The sequence below is a fragment of the Lepisma saccharinum genome, chromosome 10 (genome assembly GCF_977018435.1).
Source record: "Lepisma saccharinum chromosome 10, izLepSacc3.1, whole genome shotgun sequence".
Lineage (NCBI taxonomy): Eukaryota > Metazoa > Arthropoda > Insecta > Zygentoma > Lepismatidae > Lepisma > Lepisma saccharinum.
In genome coordinates this window covers 86,876,833-86,899,243 of record NC_139238.1, presented here as the reverse complement: position 1 = coordinate 86,899,243, position 22,411 = coordinate 86,876,833, and the positions used below count along the sequence as shown (strand labels likewise).

At 39.9% G+C, this 22,411-nt stretch overlaps 1 protein-coding gene across 1 annotated transcript in view; it reads left to right on the top strand.

Moving 5' to 3' along the window:
- Positions 1-22,411, top strand: part of LOC145994422 (uncharacterized) — a 65,240-nt gene that overhangs the window by 28,096 nt on the left and 14,733 nt on the right. Inside the window, exons 3-4 of the mRNA XM_083130550.1 lie at positions 11,572-11,698; positions 15,533-15,682. Coding sequence (XP_082986676.1) covers positions 11,572-11,698; positions 15,533-15,682 — 277 coding nt within the window. The remainder of the gene's footprint in view (positions 1-11,571; positions 11,699-15,532; positions 15,683-22,411) is intronic.

Below are 22,411 nucleotides of genomic sequence, written 5' to 3'. Positions count from 1 at the left end.
ACACCTAAAGACAATAAAGATGAGGTGTTTGGCTTATATGCTGACACAGAGCTTGATGGCAGCATCATACATAGAATTGGCAATTTCAGAGTAACATTTATGGGAGATGATCTGATTGTATATTCAGAATCTCGTCTCGGAGAAAAAGGTGCTTTTGTTAAGTACTCCGGAACACCTGGATTGTGGGAACTGATGACTCGGAAAAGGCCTGGCAGCTATACAGATCAAGATTATGAGGATTACAAAGAAATATTAATAAAATCAGATGCTCTGTACCAGAACAATGATCCCACACAAAAAAGGGTTAAGTCTAGCAGTGGAGCAAAATACAACAATTTAATCAAGCCCATATGGTCACAGATCAAGACTGGCAGTGGAATCAAACAATACAACACCCTGCCTAAAGAATTTGTCTGGGTTGATGATGTCAGGAAACTTGTAGATAGGTTATTGGTGATAGCTGGGGAGGAAAATGCTGGGAACCACAATTTTTACAATGAAAAGGTTGGAATTATGGACATGATAAGCACCAAATTGTCTAATTTTATAGTGAATGACCCTAAAGGGATTGGATATCTCATAAAAATTATTAATACTCTACCACCTAAATTTTGGAATATTTCTGAGGGTCGGGGGTTGGTTAATGACATTATAAACAAGCTGCCATTTGAACTACATATTCCAGGCTATCAGTATTGTGGTCCAGGCACAAAATTGGATCATAGATTAAACAGAGGTGATCCTGGTGTTAATCCCCTCGATGCTGCTTGTAGAGACCATGACATAGCATACAACACACATTCTGATCTTGACAAGAGACATGTTGCAGACAAGAAATTAGAAGAGGCTGCATTTGGTAGATTTGTAAGCAAAGATGCTTCTTTGAGTGAAAAAATAGCAGCATTGGGAACCACCATAGCTATGAGCACCAAACAAAAACTGGGGTGGGGGTTGTGAACATGTATATAATAAACCTACAATGAAGGCCAAGGGTGTTATGTATCAAGTACCTTATGCAGGTCTCAAATCTCTTAAAACTATTGACAGTCTTTTGACCAAAAAGCAGCGCAAGAAAAAAAGCTCTTGTCTTGCAAAGGGACATGGTATGAAATTGTTGCTTAGCACCCCCCAATTAAAAAAATTACAGCAATCAAGAAAAAAATCACATGTGGGGGGTTTCATATTTACCATCCCTGCCATCTTAGCTGCTCTCGGGGCAGTTGGGAGCTTGGCCGGCGGATCAGCCGCCATAGCAAAAACAGTAATAGATGCCAAGAAAAATAGGGCAGAATTAGATGAGCAGAGGCGCCATAACCTCGCCATGGAGAAACAAGGCAAAGGTGTTATGAATAAGTTTAAAAAAAACAAGAGCCGCTTACAAACCAAGATATTAAAGCTTTAATCAAGCCACTGGGCATCAAACATTTTAGAGGTGTGTACATGTCTGATTCTTTACCAGAACAACCACTCAACAAAGAGTGTGGCATTGTTAATTTGGATGAGTACAAAAATCAGGGCACTCACTGGATTTGTTATCTTAAATATTTAAACAATGAGGCATTTGTGTTTGATTCATTTGGAGGTGTTCCACCTGAAAATTTAGTAAAATATCTAAAATCAACTAATCTTTATTACAATAATGCCCGTGTTCAAAACTTCAAAGATGTTAATTGCGGACATTTGTGTTTATCTGTTCTTAGATATATGTCTCAAATAAATAAACCATCAATTGAAGATTTTCAAAAAGCCTTGTGGTATCTGAAACATCATGGGGGTATTCCATCTCACCAGCCAAAATTCAATATTGAAACTCAAATTGCATGATGATATAGTGTATCCCAAAACAATAGCTCTCAGAGCATTTTATGGCATGTATCTAATCCCTAATATTACGCACCACAACAACACAATTGCAGTAGGGGATCAAAAAATTGTCATCACTCCAGGGCAATATAATCTGTCCACTTTAAATGCTCAATTACCCAGAGGTGTAGTATTAAGTCAAAATTCTGTCACTCACAGAGTAGAAATGGTATCTGCCACAGAAACAGTGGAACTGGCTACTATAGGAGAGCTGTTAGGCTTCGAGAACAACACAAAACTTGAAGCAGGCATCAAACACACTGCTATGAATATACCTAAATTCTTAGCCATAGAGACTCTGAATATTCACTGCAATGTGGCTGAGGGTATGATCACCAAATCAAATGGCATAGGCACTCACAAACAAACTGGCATCATTGCAACATTCAAGCCTAATTCTGAATTCATGGAGCCCATCATCTACAATCCATCCCCAACATTATATTTTCCTGTGTGCCATAATAGAATAGATAACATTGAGTTGATGGTCACTAATGAAAAAGAAGAATTAGTTGATTTTGCTGGAGCCACAACAACTGCTATCATAGAGATTAACATTTAAATAAAAATACATACAATGGAAAATATTGAGAGTTATGAGCTACAATCATTCCCCCCAAACAGGAGGACATTTGCAAATTTAAATCAACCCAACACAGAGATAGAGGTGGATCTTGATATAGGGGACGGCTTTATACACCCTCACAGAGCAGATCTATACATCAAATTTGATGTTGTAAAGCTCGATGGAACAGATTATCCGGCAAATACAAATATAAGACTTGTAGACAATTTTGTGCCGCATCTGTTCTCTGAAATTGAGATCAGAAAGCATGGGGTTGTTATAAACAGAATAGATTATCCCGGCATTACCTCCACAGCTTTGGCCACATTAAAATTATCCAAAACCGAGGCTTCTTACTACAGAATTGGTGGATTTGAGGCTGGTGAGAAAATATTAACCAAGAGCCACACTGTGCTGTTCCCCATGCGCCTGTTGCCAGGATTCTTCTCGGATTACAAAGATATTATGTGGAAGGGTGGTTTAAGAATCACATTTAGAAGAGCTGCCAATGATAATAATGCTTTGATGAGGTACAGTACATTAAATTCTACAGGGGAAGCTCTGCCTAATACCCTACCAGATGCAGGCAAATGCATTATTCAGACTATGGAGTTAAGAATCCCTGTTGTTGAATATGAAGCCAGTTATGCTCTTAAATACAAAGCAGATATCATAAAAAATCCACAGGTTCCTCTGCAATTTTACACATATCAATCTGTACAGAAGCCCGCATCTGGTACCTATTATGAATTTGATGCTACAAATTCATTCTCCAGTATTCAATTCGACATGCCTGATTTTGTGGTGGTACTGTTTCAGACTGGAAGACACAACAATCAGGAAAAAAATTCAAGTAAATTTGATAACTGCAACATCAAGAACATATATCTTAAAAATGGCAGAAATGAGGTCTTTCCTAGAGAAAATTACAATTTAGACATGTCCAAGGATGATTTTCTCAAATTATATGAAGCTTTTTCTTCCTTCAAAAGGGTCACTACTGGCAATACTGACATGTATTACACACCAGATGAATTCAAGGCACAGAGACCCATGTTTGTAATTAACACTTCAAAAAGAAAACAAGTTGTAGTGAATGACAGGACAAACATTAAAATTATCTGTGAATTCCATGAGGCATTACCCGATGATACCATTTGTACTGTTATTCTCATAGGTGAAAAATCATATGTTTATGATGTAAGAAATGAGAGGGTCACAGAGCAGTTCTAGAAGATATTATCCTGTTGTACAACAACACACAAACCTCAACTGTTTATCAGCTAGCAGTGAATATCTTATGTGTGGGCAGTTGCATATATTTCAATCTTATATCAGGACTCAAACCCAAAGCCCCTGATTACAATGCCACAATATTAACACGTCTCCAAATGGAATATGCCCACATTTTACTGGGTTCTGAGACCCTTATACAGACAAAATTGGATTTTGAACTGTGATATTATTTTCTAAGTCCTTGCCTAGGCTTATATTATCAGAACAGAATTGCTTTCAACATAAGGGGGGTACAGTTCATTGCCACTGTGTGAAAATATGTATCTTTGTCTCAATCTTTGTTACATTTTCCTTGTTACAGACATGTTGCACGCACAGAAAGATTAATGGCCCCTTCAGTGAATCGCACAGAAAAATCATTATTATTCCCTTCTAGCGTGTAGATTTTATCTCTTGCGTGCCGGCAAAGCATGGAAGCAATTAATTATGCCTACCCACTTTTCTTCTATTGTATTGAGCATTTGGTTATAAAACATGAGAAAATAAGAAAATTCAGTTTTTTTTGTACAATATATTATTGTAAAACACTTTTTACCAGGTTTTCAGATCTGGGAGTTGTATATCAACTAACAGTAATTATTCTCAAAATCTCACTTGTAGAGATATTATTTTGCCACATGTTTTCAATCTTAAATATTTTATCAGGACTCGAACCCAGAACCCCTTGTTTACAAGACAACAATATTAACATTTTGCCATCAGGGGAGGCTTCACATTTTATGAGGACTTAAACCCGAACCTCCACACCTGAAGAATTGGGGTATAAGCCCCTCTTGCCATTGTTTTAAGTATGGGTAAATCTATCTGTTGAGCCCTCGCCTTTTCTACACTAGAAATTCAGAATTTCTTAAAAATCAGAGCATATCACACCTGAAAAATTGGGGTATAGGCCCCTTTTGGCTTTGTTTTAAGTGTAAGCAAATCAGATTGTTCAATCAAATAGCCTCGCCTTTTCTACACTTGTAAGTGGTGCTGGTTGTAGTACAAACCCCCACTACTTCCAAACAATGTTGCAGTGTTTTTGTGAAACCGAGAACTGCGTGCTGACGGTGCTCTCCTGGGATATTCAGAACCACATCTCTTATTTTTTTCTTTTAGGTCATTGAGATTAGCTGGTTTCTGTGAATACACTTCGGTCTTTACATGTCCTCACAACCAATAATCGCAAGGTGGTAAGTCTGGTGATCTTGCAGGCCAAGGTGTGGGCCCTCTTCGGCCAATCCATCTACCTTGAAATTGTTCGTTAAGAAACTGTCGAACTACAAGGGCAAAATGCGGCGGCGCCCCATCTTGTTGCATGTGGACGTCATTGATGATGCCTAACCTATATGCCTAACCTATTACGTTCTGGCACAAGGAATGTCTGTAGCATGTTCAGATAGTTGTTGCCATTTACCGTGTCTTCCTCGAAGAAAAATCACTGACTGAATCACATCGTCACTCGATCCTGGTCTTCCACTGCGTGGCAAATCTGACACACTTCCCGTTGCCTTCAACTTTTCATACCATCTCTTGATACTTGAATTTGCTGGGGGTGGTTTCCCATATGTTGTCTGGAACTTTCTCTGCACTGAAACACAAGATTTTAACTCTGCAAACCACAGAACACACTGTGCCTTTTCCTGGACGGACGCCATCTTAAGTCACATGATCACGTGATTACCAGTGCAAGCGTCACTGAGCAGTGTGACCAGAACAAAACTTTAAACTTTCACCCTTCTCACCCAAAAAATGTGTATTGTTAAACGCAACAGCTAAAAAGTTATAGAGTTTTAGTTTTTTGCAGGACTTTATGGGAAACAACTGTCCTGGCAAGGAAATTAATGGCAAATAGATGATGAATTGAATGTTTATTGAATTACAAACAAGGATGTTAGAACCATTTGGCGAAATTTAAAGTTCCTGATTAATATTTTATGCATATTGTGCATTGTACTTAGTGTTGCCCACGGGACGAGACGGGACAGGCTTTTAGAAATTCGAGACGAGACGAGATTGACCATGTGTCATAAGACAAACGAATATTTTCGAGACGAGACAGCATTTCCACGAGACTCCACGAGACGAGACAGGCCAAAGTCTGGTCTCATGGGCAACACTAATTGTACTTTAAAAGCCGTATGATCCCAATGTAATCCTTGCCTTCCAATAAGTTGAGAGAAAATTACGATTGGTTATACAATCAATGCTAAAGAAGTATATTTTCATTATTTAACTTAAGCACTTTGTACGTCTTTCGGGGGAGGGGGGGGGGGTCCGGATCCCCTGGACGTCCTATTGACAGTGAGACAGATGGTGCATTCTTTGCAAAAAATTTGCCAACTGGGAAGATATCATCCTTGGTCCGTGAACTCAGCCTGCCACTGTCTAGAAAAATAACCAAATTTTGTCCATCGTTAGTGCTACGTTAATGCTGTTTTCTGTTATATGTTTGGAACAAGGATTGTTCCAAAATGGGACTGGCTAACTTCATGGTTTTTGAAAATTTCCAGAAACCAATAACTTAGCCAGTCCCATTTGGGAACGGCCCTTGTTCCAAAAATATAACAGCACTAACGAAACTCTTTACGGCAGAAAACAGCACTAATGTAGCACTAACGATGGACAAAATTTGGTTATTTTTCTAGACAAGTGGCGGGCTAAGTTCACGGACTTTATCATCCCCGGTATCGCCCCACACGTGAACACTCTTTGACAAACAGTACTTGCAATTGTGACTATTAAGCTATTTTCTCCCTTTCATTCATACAGTTTCATTAAAAGTGTCTCTCCAAATTCCATTATTCGTTTATACACTATAAAGTATGTCGGAAGTAGAGATGACCATATCCGGATAAGATTTCATCCGAATATCTGGTAATTTCCTATCCGGATTTCAAATATTCAGATATCGGATATTCTGATATCAGGATGGATTATCCGGATATTCGAATTGTCCGCATTATCAGGATACCCACTATTCGCATTATCCGAATATCTGAAGCGTCTGGATATACGAATGTGTGCATTATCAGGACAGTTTCATCCGTTTTACTGGCTATCCACCAGGAGCATATATTCGAGGCTAGTTAGGCTATCTGCGAAGCCTGTAAACTAGAGAGTAGAATACAGGAGAAACATATATTATAAATTGTTCATAAAATTACACATTTCAAATAAATTATGCTCATTCAGGAGTTGGCAACCTGATTTCTTATGAGTTGGCAACCTGATTTCTTACGAGTTGGCAACCTGATTTCTTACGAGTTGGCAACCTGATTTCTTACGAGTTGGCAACCTGATTTCTTGTGAGTTGGCAACCTGATTTCTTACGAGTTGGCAACCTAGCCGCCGTTGGCATGGCAACGATATTTCCTTGAAGACGCCGTGAACGAGCAAAATGTGTGTGTGTACCCATTTATACACGGTGTTCAGGGCATGTGTCATAGTGAGATAGCCCATATCTTGGGCTTAGCATACGCCACTGCCATCCACATATTATCTTATTAATCTCTATCGTATTTCACTGTACGGATTTCTACAAATCTTTAATCAAAACTGTTCTATCCTGATATCCTAATTCTCTGGATTATCCGTTGCATCCGAAACGAATACCGAATAATTTCAAATCCAGATATCCGTTATCCGGATTTTGCGCCCATCCTTAGTCGTAGCTAACATTTTCATCCTACGCTTCAAAAGGTATTTCAAAAGACAATATTGGTATAGTCGACGCGCTAGCTTCGTTAACGACAGGCTGGCTTTGGAGTCCACGAAGCGGACCCACCAGCTGCAACAATCACTATCAAAGCACAGTGTTGCCACACATCTACCCTACGCCACCTTGTCCCTCCCCCGCATTAGCACCTTCCCACGGTCTCCACATGAAGTTGCAAAGTACGGCAACAGCGTATGCGCAGTCATGTGACTGAGACTCCACGTGGAGTAGACGAGCAGAATGATAGCTGCGCCCATTGGCTGAAGGTTGAATGTGATTGTACGAAGACAACTCGCCCGCTGCTTAACTCCACCCACGTTCGTGGCGGCGGTTTCCTTCAGTTCTTGGACGTTAACGAAGTAAACGTGTGGACTATATTCCGTGGTGGGTTTGGGTTGTACTCACCATTTAAGTTTTCCCGAAAATGTATATATTCTCAAAATTTGAGAAGGGGCCGTAGCCCCATAAGCACCCCCTTCGTACGCCAGTGTCTGCGCACATGGTAAAAGAGACTCGCATGAAAGCTGTCGTCTCTTTCAAACCAATCGTGGTCACATCTTAACAACCCATTTCTGGATGGTATAAACGAAGATGTCATTTGTGATCAATGCACTTTATGTTGAAATAAGTAGACTCGGAAGGATACATAGCGAGAGCATGTAGAGCGTCGTCTCGAAGCCACGTGAAACAAGTTGCCTAATATCACTAATTAATAACAGAAACAGGTGAACATCAACCGTGCGTTAGTAAACACCAACGAGATTCAGACAAGAACAGCAATACTGAAGGGAAAGAAAGGGAGTGATTGTTGGCAGAAACGCCATATGCGTGCATAATGACAATGCGAAACGTCACCTCTGATTGGCCAATCAACAGCAAAGAAGCGAGATTCGTATTTTGAATCGGTCAAAAGAGGCAATGCGTACCGAGATAGCCATTTCTCTTTCGTAATGTACCCAGAAAGCATGTAATTACCTCCACAAGATATCCCGTCAATTGTTGACCACCCTTTGTTTTCTCAGACAATAAAAACAACCTCAATGTGGACAACATGTCGTTAAGGAGATGAAACTGCCATCTATACTCTCTTGCAGAATCGTTGCACTATCTTTAATAGCATGCGTAAGGATTGACGATTCTTGTATCTTCGCTTCAAAGGCTATCGGACTACAGGGTGTGCTATAAGTATAAGGGTTCTATTGGACATAACTCAGCAGAACCTTATCGTGCTAAGGATTTGGTGTCTTCCAGAATTTTTGGGATACCCCCACCCAGGAGGTGCTTAAGACATTGACGTCTGCCCGGGGCGTCCCCGATGAGTCCCGATGTTGCTTTATTGATTTAACTTCGCTTTTTGTGCCACTTTTGGCTAATTTGCGAAGATGGGGATGAGTGATGATATGAAATTGATGAATGGACACTCACAAACATCCATGCCCAGGCCGGGATTCGAACCCGGGACCCCTGGCGTCGTAGCGCGATGTGCTAACCAGTCCGCCACGGGCGCCGCAAAACCTTCTTTGTGATGACATAAGCGAATGTACTTGATTTAAAAGGAGTTGGATTTGGGTAGAGATAACTTAATTGAAGTTACTGCTCCAGGACATAATAAGTATATTGCGAATTCATGTAGGAATCTAAGCTAAGAGATTGCTGTTGTGTTGATGGCATGATGTCATTAAATAAAATACAAACCTACAATACTTTTCTTCCTTTACTGTAAATACTCTAATATAACAAGTTTTTTTTTATTTTTTTATTGAGAGGTTGTGAAAAATAGGGATAGAAAGTTGGGGTGGATAATAGGAGACGTCAAAAATCCACTTTCCTCGTTCCAGTCTCCCATGCTGGAGCGTATACAATCAAATATTTTTATCTGACAAAATTTACACATGCGTAAATTATCCGACTGGTAGTTTCAGCCCTTAATCATTTATTTCATTTTCATCACTGTATCGGTAAGATTGACTAAACTACATCTTAACATGGAGATGATTACTATGTGTACTTAAGTTTCAAATTCACTTCGGCTTTCACTTTACTATATAGGGTGTCTCATAAGTAATTGCGCAAACTGACACAGGTGAAAGTACACGATAATAGAAGCAAAAAAGTCCCAGTAAACATTGGTCTGCAAACGAGCCGTTTTCCAGATAATCGCGAATGTGTGATAACAAGCCGCCACTGACTTCATTGGTTGTAAACGTCGTCCTAGTTGGTAAAATGCTAATAATGTCTGCGAATGTGTGGTTGGAAGCCATCACTGATTGCATTTTGTAAACACCGAGTGCTTTACTCCCTGCGCGGTCCGAGGTTTCCTCTTTGTTTACAAAACAGAATATTTCTTCCGAGAGGTGGCGTTGGAATCAAACAGGATGGATACAATCGGTACACAATCTAGCAATGAGATCTCCAATGACTTCTCTTACTGTATTATTAGCATTTTACCAACTAGGACGACGTTTACAAACAATGAAGTCAGTGGCGGCTTGTTATCACACATTCACGATTATCTCGAAAACGGCTCGTTTGCAGACCCATGTTTACTGAGACTTTTTTGCTTCTATTTTTGCGTATTTTCACCTATGTCAGTTTCCGCTATTACTTATGAGACACCCTGTATATTTCACTTCCATATTTGAGGGCCCACCACCAGAGACATACACCTGGCTTCGAGTGCATTGCGCTCGTTTTGCCTGGTCGACCGTCATTCGCTCGTGACGTCATGGCGAACGAGGAGCTCTCAATTCCGTACGCTATCTAGCGTCGTCCGTGCGAACTATTGGGCGCTCGAGCGAAAAGCTCTTGCTGCAGCACTCTACTGGGCACAGTACCTTTCTGCCCTAATTTTAGTAAACAAAGTAAACTTATAGTTGTATTTATCTAATCAAGGGATCCCGGGTTCGATACCCGGTGGAGTTACATTGAACAGTGGTTTGGATCCCGATTAGCTTATCTGTGCATAAAGTGGACTTAAAAAAATTCAAACTGTTGTATTAATCTTTATAATATCAACATTGAGAGCCGCTGTGGTGCAGTCAGTAAGGCGTATGACTGTTACACGGGAGAGACAGGTTCGATTCTAGGGGTTATTTCAAGTGGCAATTTTTCCGGCAATTCCCCTGCATGCAGCCTCTATTAAATGTGTCCATGAGGAGAAAAGGCGGCATGAGCGTGGTGTTGACCACACCATCCTCAGAAATGGCCACGATCCTGAATGTCGGAGACTCTACCTCGGCATCCCCTATGCCTTCACAACATATTACAATGTGCAGGGGGTAGTTTAAGATTTGCCTTGCTCAACACTGTCTTATGATGTCAAGTTTCTAACCAAGATAAGTTGGTAGCAAATACAGAGTGTCCCATAATAATGTTCACACTCATTCAACGTCAATAACTGAGAAACGTGGTGAGTTTTCCCACACTTTGCCGTAAATTTAACTCCTCTATCTTAAAATGTTCATAAGGTTCAAAGGTTTTGCAATCAGTTGAGTTGGTTTGGAGTTTTAAGTCCACTTTATTCACAGTAAGGCTAATCGGGACTGCACCTACAGTTTATAGTGAGATCCAGGTATTGCAATCAGGAAGGACCTTTTGTGGACACACTGTATTCTAGGCAGGGTTGTTATAGGTCCAGAAACCCATAATTTCTAATGGGTTCTGTTACGTTTCGCTGCAAGACCGAAACCTTTTACCTCGCACAAGTTAAATACAATCTAAGTTGTGTATTGTTTTATTGTAAAAAATGTTCTTGGACCGTAGTTAAATTACTCCTGAAAAAAGGTTCACGTACCGACTTTAAATCCTTCTTGAAAAAGGGTTACTGGACCGAATTTAAATTGATCCTGGACCGAATTTAAATTCATACGGGGAAAAAGGTTCCTGGACCGTATTTAAATTGATCCGGAAAACAGGTCCCTGGACCGAATTGAAATACTTTACAGATAAAAAGGTTCTTTACGGTCCAGAACCCACTTACGCTTGCTGAATTTCTCTCCTGGACCGGAATTGGATTTATTTAAAATTCCTGAACCTTTAAAAACTCTGACTTTAGGAGAGAACCTGTGTGTGTGCAGTATTTTTGATAAGCCCAACAAAACTTACTTTCTATACCTGCTCAGAAACTAATTGTACAGTTCTTTTTTCTAAGGGTCTACCCGCAGCCAATAGACCACAACAAGTATGTGGACGTCCTCCTAGAGGAGATGTCGAAGCAGTTCATTATGAGGGGGAACGGATTCAACCTCCCGCACGACTTCGGACACTTCGAAGCAGAGGTGAGCATCGGAGGTAAGAGTGCCTCGGAAGCAGTTTCTCCAAGAAAAGTATACACAGGGTAACCCATTAATAGGGACCAAGAATTTTGGTGAAATTTTTTCCAAAATTTGAGTTTTTATTTTGACACATTTTTATATCAAAATTAACCTGAAATTACACCTTCATGGTTCTTTTAAACTAGTGTTTTAAATTGCAGGGCACGTGGCTTACGCATGTTCACGACCGCCGCAACAGAATTGCGCACACTTTAGATCCAGAATTGCGCACAAATCTCACTGACCTGTTTTGCGCACAGATTTTGATCGAACGTTGCCACTTTGATAGCTTTAAAGTCTGTGCGCAAAACTGTTTTTTTTCTTTAGACAAGAAGAGAAATTAGAAATAAAATACTAAATCTCTTTAGGATTAAATAAAAAAATATAAAATTGTCCAGTAAATGTAGCAAGTCAAAATACAATTTTCATACAATTTACTCAAACTCAAAAGTTAGGTTAGGTTAGGTTAGGTTAATGATTGTACAACAAACACTTCTGTCAATCGAAGCTCGTGACCTTCAGTATATTTACATTCTAGTCCACCAATCAGGTTCATCCTCTATGCCTATCTAATTCTACCCTTCCAGCAAAAACCCACACACACACACAAACAAACACAACAGAAGTGAGAACGGCTTGAGAACATTTTACATCTGACAACATCGCCTCATTTTTTGTGCCCAATACTGTACATTGTGACAGCTTGTCAACGGCTTATCAGATACCACTGAAAAAACCGGAAAAGTGTGCGCAATCCGGCTGTAGCCGTTCACGACACGTTGAAAACTATTTTAGAGGAAGTTAACTTTCTCTATTTCTCACATACCGATGTTACGGCTTCCGTGTAACGGTAGGTCCGCACTTGATCTCCCGTCAGAACTTAGCCACGCTCCAACGAAGATGGATAGTAGTGGGTAGACATTCACGTGCTTTTGTGTAGCTATCGAAATTGATTGATTGAGTTGGTATATTTTGCTTTGCTTTTCTGCCACTTTTGAATAATCGCGAAAATGAAGATGAGTGATGAAATTTATGAAGGGACACTCACAAACACCCAAGCCGAGATTCGAACCCAGGACCCTTGGCGTCTCAGGGCGCTGTGATAACCACTCAGCCACAGAGGGCGGCAGCTATCGTAATAATTTCATATATAACATGTGCCACGATTGGTGTTGTTCAAGACACAGGACAGCCTTTTTAAAATCAATTTCGTCCAAAGCTCTTGTCTGGTCTTACGGCGGGCACCCTACATGCTGGCAAGGAAAGTGGGGAGCAATTCAGGGAAACACAGCACCCTGCAGAACGAGGTGTGCGCAGCACCTCCTCCCGCGACGTCATAACTCTCCGCGCCACTGCTGTTATCTGATTGGCCTGCTGTTTATTCCCCACTTCCCACTTCCCTTGCCAGCTTGTAGAGTGCCCGCCGTAAGACTAGACGAGAACTATAACCGTCATTCATCTTCATTGTGGCGATTAACCTAAGAGTTAGGGGACTAAGACGATTCTGTGGACGAGACGCACGGGAGCGAAGCGCACAAGGGAAGTTCGCTGGGCGAAACGCACAAAGGGAATTCGGTGGGTTACTCTTCTGTACAAGCAACATTTATATTATTAGAATTACTAAGTCTAATCCACAAATACAGTCAGAAAATATACAAATATTTACAAAATGACATCCCCATCTACAGAGATATACTATACTATAATTATAATACTAATAGCCTAACCTAACCTTACCTAAACCCTCCACTCTACTATCTTAAGACATATGACCGGTTCCGCGAACCAGAAGTTAGGTGCAGTCAAGGTCACAAAGTCAGGTGCGCTTCAACCACTGTGCGCTTCGCCCACGGCACCACTAAGATAAGCAAAATTACAAGAAATAAATATCTACTTTGCAACAGTACCTTAATTCAAATACATTTTGGGAACGCTTACCCACTGTACCCCCTGGAGAATTACGCCGCATTTTCTTTCAATCGACAGATCAATGTTTTATGTAATGTAAAAGTGGTTCAAGCGTTGGGAAAGCACAAATAACGGAGATATTTGATACCAAAGAATGGCACAGGTAAGTAAAAACCTGCAATTTCGAAGTATATTCGTCGCTTCTTGTTAGTAAAAACTGTTTGTATGTATACTAAAATAGCGAAAGAATACGGCGAAAATAACTATCAGTACCAAATCTAACAATCCTAACCTAACTACGTAAAATTATAGCTGCTGTTGTGGAAAGTCGTTTTTGGTGCTATATTCACTTGCGTGGAGCCTTCGGGCTGTTCTGCTTCACAGTAAAGTAACACGCTAAAGAAACAGACGTACTTTTCTTCACAATAACACATTTCCGAGGGCTAAAATGAACTGAAAACGTTCATAAACAACAAAATCTTTATAAAACATGCAATATATTCCACTTTCTCTAGGAGGTACAGAGGGTCAAGGGTACCTACATTTTTGCAATTGTACCTGGTACGTCAGATGCGAGGCGAGGCGTCCGGTCATCGGGAGATACGGAGATGACCAAGCAATTAATAAAAATATTGCATTTTATATATTTTAGAGAAGCAGTAAAAGTAATAAGTCAGAATACTCGCATATTTGTGCGAAATTATCCAAGCGACAGCATGAAACAGCTCGAAATACGCAAGAGATTCGCTAATCTTAGCGCATCGAAATGAGGCCCCAGTACTACCCCTCGCGCCGAACCCTCCCGCCAAGTTTCCTATTGAAGGCAATGGTGTTCGTCGGTCCAGCTCATCGCAGAATGGTGCGAATCTCTCTGGTCTCTGCCGGTGCCGAGAACAACCGAACGCATCCGAACAGGCAGACCATACATGGTTCAACGACCTGTGCTTTCCCCCACTCTTGAAGGTCTGGGTCATAACAGGCCCTTTTTTCAGCCCCCGTCCCCATGTTTACAGCCACGGCAGGGTTTGTCTGGACTGGAGTCATTAACATTCTTCCGAATGTCCAGTGGCGTGCTCAAGGAGGGGTGGTGAGGATCATAATTCTGCTTAGGCTCAATATTCTTCGAAAAAATATAAGAAAGAAAAGACAGGAAAGATGGCAAAATGAAGACTTCAGGAATGACTACTAAGAAGTATACGTAACCCCCCCCCTCTTCTCTTTGAAAATCCTGGGCACGCCACTCGAATGTCTGCTATTTCCACTTGTTAAGAGGAAAAGCACACATTGAACGACATGAATCTGCTTTTCATTATCGAAACAACAATTGGCGGCGAACCGTAAAAGTTCTTCTTACCTTTAAACGCAACAATTGAGGTGTTTGCGTCTCAGTTTCCATCATATTTAATAATTCTCGTCGTATGGGATAGAATTATGTGTCTTTTGTAGTCATAAGGTCTGTGGTATGAGCTTTTACATTGAATTGGCAATAACCTTGGCGTTTGTCGCAGAGAAATATTGTGCCCCCCCTCCACCCCTTTCCGTCGACCCTGATGTTTGGCAAATCTTGCGATGACTACGTAAACATGTCACGCTTCGCCACTGTACGTGTCAAAGTTTATTCATAAATGTAGCTTCTACAACTTATTAGTGACCCTCTTGGATAATAAACCTTTTCCTTCGAGCAAGGCCTCATCTACAGGAAGCTATCAACTCGGGGCAAGCCCCGGCACCTAACGACCTGTTGAGTGAGATGAGTCAAGGCAAAATGGATAATAAACCTTTTCCTGCTCCCACAAAAAATAGGCAATAATTAGGCTGGAGAGTTCAATGAACCAACCGATCTCCAATCACGCACAGGTAATGATCTATTAGTGACTCTCTTATTTACAGGTGAACGGTTCCTTCTTTCTGGTGGACTACCTGCTGAGTATTGGAGTGATGAAGGGCCTATCCCAGCTGAAGAGAGCGAGTGACGTCAACGTAACGATGGATAAGAATTCTGTCATCTTTACCTTTTATGGAAACATCAGCCAGGCTGAGGTTTGTATATCTACGTTCGCCATACAGACTGTATCTACATATTACGTAGATGAAATTTGTAATAAAAGCTATCGGGTGCTAAACCAGCCCTTGAAGTAGCCCATACTCACTCGGTAGGTTCACCCGCTACTCTGTCCATTCGTGTCTTCCCGTTTCGCCCAGTACCGAAGAACTTGTTTCATTGACCTAAATGATAAAACGCGCCAGAACGGAAGTACCGTTTCGCCCAGAGAGGATTTTTAAAAGATGGTTTGAATGTGAACGAAAATGTGAAAGTAAAAAGCCAAATAATCAGGTGTGGCTTCCAAAGGGGAGACTTGTCGCATTGTTTAATGCATTAATGACAGAAATACAGATATATGTACATAAGAACACACAGTACAAACACAATATCAACAATAGTATTAGCCAGTGAGGTTAGGTTAGGCAAACACAATAGTCGCGCAATATCCATCGTTGCCCTACACAATTGGGAATTTTTACTTTCACATTTCCCTCTGGGCGAAACGGTACATCCGTTCTGGCGCGGGTTATCACTTGGGTCAATAAAACAAGTTCTTCGGTACTGGGCGAAACGGGTACGAATCCTGTCCATTACGTCGAGCAGGTGAACTTAAGCCTAGTTTCCAATCTGACAAGTTCCAGACTTATGACGTCATTTAGTGCACTGTTTCCAATTCAAAACTACTTCTGCAAAATACTCCCGCAACAACACTGGAGTGCAGGACCGCAGTGTAGCGTGTGTAGTGCTTTAGATTAGTTCAGTGTTTCTTCTCTTATATTAGTAGTGTGTTTGATGCTACAACCAGCACAGAATTTTTCGGAAAGGAAGAGTTCTCCTCTAGCAGATTTGCTTACACTTAAAACAGGCTCAACATGAGCATATGAGCTTTTTGCTCAAGTGTAGTACTCTGCATAACCCAAGAATTTTGTAAAAATGCCCTCAAATATTTTTCGGAAAGGAAGAGCTTTTTCGGAATGGAAGAGCTCCCTGAGAAAGGAAAATATGCCCCTCTTGTTGCCCACACTTAAAACTAGGCCACCCACACCCATACATACCCACCCATACACACCTACACCCACCCACACCCACCCACACATATTCACTTCCGGTCTACTTCCGGTCCACTTCCGGTCCACTTCCGGTCTACTTCCGGTCTACTTCCGGTCTACTTCCGGTCCACTTCCGGTCCACTTCCGGTCTACTTCCGGTTTGCCTACTTCTGGTCCACTTGTGGCCAAGTTGTGGCCTATTTCTGATATTTTTTATCCAGCATAAAGTTTTGATTTGAATCCCAAGAAATTGTATATAAATACCAAAGCCAAAAATATTAAGTGTATATACACATACACACATACACACACACAAAGTACAGTGTTGAACCCAACTGATTCAGTATAAAGTTTTGAATTGAAACCCAGGAAATTGTATATAATAAACAACAACAAAAATGCCGAATCAAAAACATTGTAACCAATGCAATAAAAATATATTTAGCTCTAATTGGGCCAGACACCAAAAGATTTGTAACCCAGACAAATATAGAACTCCCACAAAAACTTGCCCCAAATGCAATAGAAAATACAGCATGAAATACTTCACATATACGCATAAAGATACTTGCTCTGTACAGTCATCAACTCAACCATCTACATCTGGTCTGAAAAGAAAGCACGAAGCACCTGTTACTGCTGGACCTGCAAAGCAGCCACGCTATGCACTACCTATCCATAGCAGTTTTGCTGGCCAATTAAGAGATTATCGGTTTGTATCAGAGCCAAGATGTGGCATTCAGAATTTTTTGAACAGTGTAAATTCTGATGTGCAGGCAATTCTAAATGCACAAAATGGCTCTTATAAGCTGTCCCTCAAATTGTTTGTACAATATAAGAAACCAAATGGCACAAAATTTACACAACCCCACATAACAGAAACTGTACCTGTATATTCAAATACAAATTCAGACGGAATAATAAGCAGCTTGATAAATCAATTGAATATTAAACACTCTGAATTTGCAGCAAAAGAGTCTGGATGGAGCCTATGCGGCTCATCACACAAGTTATATGTTCATATTTCTGAATTCAGCCCATTACAAGGTTCCACTTATCTGCCATTACCTGCCAATATTAAAAACAAACAAGCCGTGGTTAATATAAAAAATACCGACCAGAAATGCTTTTTGTGGTGTATATTAGCTGCTTTGTTTCCAGTTTCAAGGAATCCTCAGAGAATAAGTTATTACAAACAACATGAACATCTTTTTGACGATGCAATGGAGGGTTTGGAATATCCAATGTCTGTTCAGAATATTGACAAATTTGAAAAAAGGGCCAGGCACATCAATGGCAAACAATTATCTATTAATGTATTTATTTGTTCCACTGGCAATTGCTTGATAGCACCTCTCAGAATCAGTACATTTGATGATGAATCTTCTATTCTGATTGATTTGCTCTTAATTGAAGGGGATAGCACTTATCATTACACTCTGATACATAATCTTCAAGCTTTAGTGAGAACACAACTAGACAAAACTCATACAATATTCAAGTTGTGTAGAAGATGTTTAACTGTATTTGATGGTCAAAAAATGGTGAAGGGGGTTCGTGAAAAGAGTGCAGAAATTGCCAAAAACAAGTTAATTGAGCATCTGAAATACTGTGGGAATCATAAACCTGTTCATATGGTGATGCCCAATCCAAGTGAAAATTGCAAATTCAAAAAGTTTGAAGCCTTGTTGGAACACCCAGCATTTATTGTCTATGATTTTGAATCGAACCTCAAACCTCTTGCATTCTGCAATCCAGATCCTGAAGAATCCTCAATTACACCATACCAGTTACATGAACCTTCCACCTTTTATTATATGGTTGTACAGGGTGGTGTAGCTGGTGAGCTGTGCTTATACATGGGACCAAATGCCGTCAAAGAATTTGCACAAAGAATAGAAAATGAGTGCCGTGACATAGCATCTAACATCTTATTAAAATCAAAGCCTATGTTGCCTTTAACAGAGGATCAGATTGAAGATTTCAACAATGCAGAAAAATGTCCGGTATGTGATTGTGAATTTTCAGATGCAAATATCAAGGTACATCGCCATTCTCATACAGATGGTAAATTCTTAATGGCCCTGTGTAAAAGCTGCAATATTCAGATCAAGAGACCAAGATTTATCCCCATATTTTGCCATGGAGCATCCAATTATGATTTCCATCATCTGATCAGATATGAGGGGTTTGACAAGCAGAATTTAAATATTTTAGCTGAAAATGATGAAAAATATATTGCCATTACCAAGATAATTAAAGTTGATGGTGTTCCTATTCAATTAAGATTTCTTGATTCTCACAGATTTTTATCTGCTAGCCTGGCTACACTGGCCAGTCAATTACCTGATGATGACTTAAAAATTACACGTGCCTCGTTTCCAAATCAGGACCTGCAATTAATTAGGCGGAAGGGTGTATATCCATATGACTATGTTACAGATTTTTCTAAATTTGATGAGTGTTCCCTGCCACCTCAAGAAGAGTTTTACAGCAGAATCAGAGGATCTGGAATCACTGATGATGATTATCACCATGCCCAGTTGGTGTGGAACAATTTAAAATGCAAGACATTTGGTGATTATCACAAGGCATATTCGAAACTTGATGGGACCCTCTTAGCTGATATATTGCAAGCATTCAGAAAATCTTCCATGCAAAATTATAGGCTGGACCCAGTGTATTTTTACATTGCCCCGGGCCTAGCATGGGCTGCAATGTTTTTGAACACCAACATGCAATTGGATCTGATCCACGATCAAGATACGTATCTGTTTGTGGAGAAAGGTATAAGAGGGGGGATGGTGCAATGTTCCCAGAGATATGCCAGAGCAAATAACAAGCATATTATGCTGCCTGATTATGATCCAGCACTGCCATCAAATTATATACTGTATGTAGATGCCAACAACCTCTATGGTCACGCCATGATGCAAAAACTGCCATATGCAGGGCTTGAGTGGGTTGAAGATTTCAATATTGAAGATCTTCAGGACTTTGATGACAGTGACTATGGCCTCTTCTTAGAGGTTGATCTGACAATTCCTGATGATTTGCACAGCACATTTTCTGATCTGCCCCCAATTCCCGAGGTTCAGTGCTCACCTGGCTCTAAACAGAAGAAGCTCATGATGACCCTGGAGCCAAAAGAGGGTTATGTCATATATTACAAAAACCTCCAGTTCCTGATGAAACATGGTGTTCAAGTGACCAAAATTGGCAAAGTTTGGAGGTTCAGGCACTCAGAATGGTTGAAACTATACATTGATACAAATACAGAGCTTCGAACATCTGCAAAGAGCGAATTTGATAAGGGCTTGTTTAAATTGATTGTGAATTCTGTATATGGCAAAACAATTGAAAATGTCAGAAAACATACCGATGTTAAAATAATTACTGACCCCAGCCGGAGCAAAAAATTGATTGCAAAGCCTAATTTCAATTACAGAAGAATTTATGATGATCACATGGCACTTTTCAACATGAAGAAAACAAAAATTAAGTTTGATAAACCTATTTATGTAGGGGCTGCGATATTGGAAAGGTCCAAATTACATATGTTAATATTGTATTATGATGTGCTGAAACCTTTTTATGGTGATCGTGTAAAACTGATGTACATGGACACGGATAGTTTTATTCTTGATATTCAAACAGAAGATGTTTATCAAGATATGTTACAGCCTGAATTGTTTCAATACTTTGATACAAGTGAACATACAATAATTCAACACCACCACAACAAAAAGGTGCCCGGCAAGTTAAAAGATGAGACACTTGGTGATGTTATTGTGAAATTTGCTGGGTTAAGTGCCAAGATGTACACTTTTAAAACATGTAGTGCTGTTGTCAAAAAAGCCAAGGGTATTGGCAAAGTAACTGTTGACAAAGAGCTTAAATTTGAAGATTATGAAAATTGCATCAAATCCCAGAGTTCAATCAAAACATCAGAAAATAGAATTCAGAGTGTGGATCACTTGCTAACTTCAAATATTGTAAGAAAAGTGGCTCTGGACCCACATGATGATAAGAGATGCATTTTATCATGTGGCATACATACTTTACCTTGGGGGCATTGTGATTTGAAAAATGGCAATCAATGCACAAGCACAGAGCATGATTTGAAATAAATAAACATGCCTATGAACTTATTTGGGTTCAAAAAACAGGCTATTATGGAGCTGCCAACACCACAACCCTCTTCTGATATGCTGTCTAAACTGAGTGGCTTGTTAATTATTCATCTGAACAGCATACTTACAGAAGTTGATGATGAAACAGGCAAAACATTGTACATATTTAACAATAATTTAAATCATTACCAATTACCTGTAGGTGGGCAATTGCAATTTATTACAACTCCTGAGGGTGATGTCAAGATTTCAATAGGGAGAAATATTTATAGAATAAAGCACTCAAACATGATTTCTGGCACTGTTTATACTGTTTCTGCTGGTGACTGCTTATATATTGAGGTCTCGGGATCTTATGACAAGCTTATACCCTTTTTTATAGAATTAAGAATCAGATACTCTATAATAAATAACCACTAAAAGAAAATGCCTAATGATATATTTGGCCATACAAGGCATGAAGATCACAGTGATGAGATTCTGATGCTTGATGTCAGAGTCAAGAAATTAAGAAGTGATTTACAAGCTTTACAAACCACACTCAATGCCAGTCTTCAATTAGAAATTACAAATTTGCAATCACAATGCATGGACCCTCTCCTTAAAATTGATTCTGAACTCAAAGTGCTGCTTCAGAAATATACTGATTTGGCTACATTGGATAATTTTCAAAGTTTAGAAGAGGCTGTTGCAGCTCTTCAAGCCAAATTTAAGACCCAGGCTAACAACTCCGAGCAATTGAAACAACAATTGGAAGAGCAGATAAATAATGTCCAGGCACAGCTCCAAACAATTGTCAAAAGCATAAAATCACAAGAAGATTTTGATCTAGTGATTTCCACTCTAAAGGAACAGATTCAGTCACTCCAAATACCTAATCTGGACCCCTTGAACAATGCCATAGCCGAGGTTAAAGAAAAAATTGAGACACTTGAAAATTTTATGAACAACTTGCCATCTTCTGATGCTTTGAATGCAATAACTCGGAGTGTTGCCAACATTAAGCTGCAACTTGAAACATATGAAGATTTTGGAAAAATTCAAAGTTCCATAACTCATCTTGAAGGTACAATAGCAGCAGTGCAAAGTGATTTGGCAAATGTACTAGAATCCAGATTGCCTGGGATTGTAGACACCCTTGTAAGTGTCCAGCACCAGATCACAAAGCTTGAAAACCTCAACACTGAATCTGAGCTATCTCATTTTCATCACTTGATAGATGATATCCAAACAAAACTTGAAATTTTACAACAATCCACACCCTCTCAGGCAGATATAGCCCTGCTCCAAAATGCTATGCAAAATGTGGCTGATGCTTCTGAATTAAACAATGTGAAATTGGCACTTGAATTTTTACAAAATACAGTATCAAATCTGCCCACATCACAGGAACTTAAAAATATTAAGAGGGCAGTGAATCGCATATTGAAATCAGAAGATATCAAGAATATCCAGACAGAGATCAAGCAACTTACACAGACAGTGGCCACTCTACCAACAAATCAACATATTAATGAATTGCATGCCCTGTTTGAGGATATCA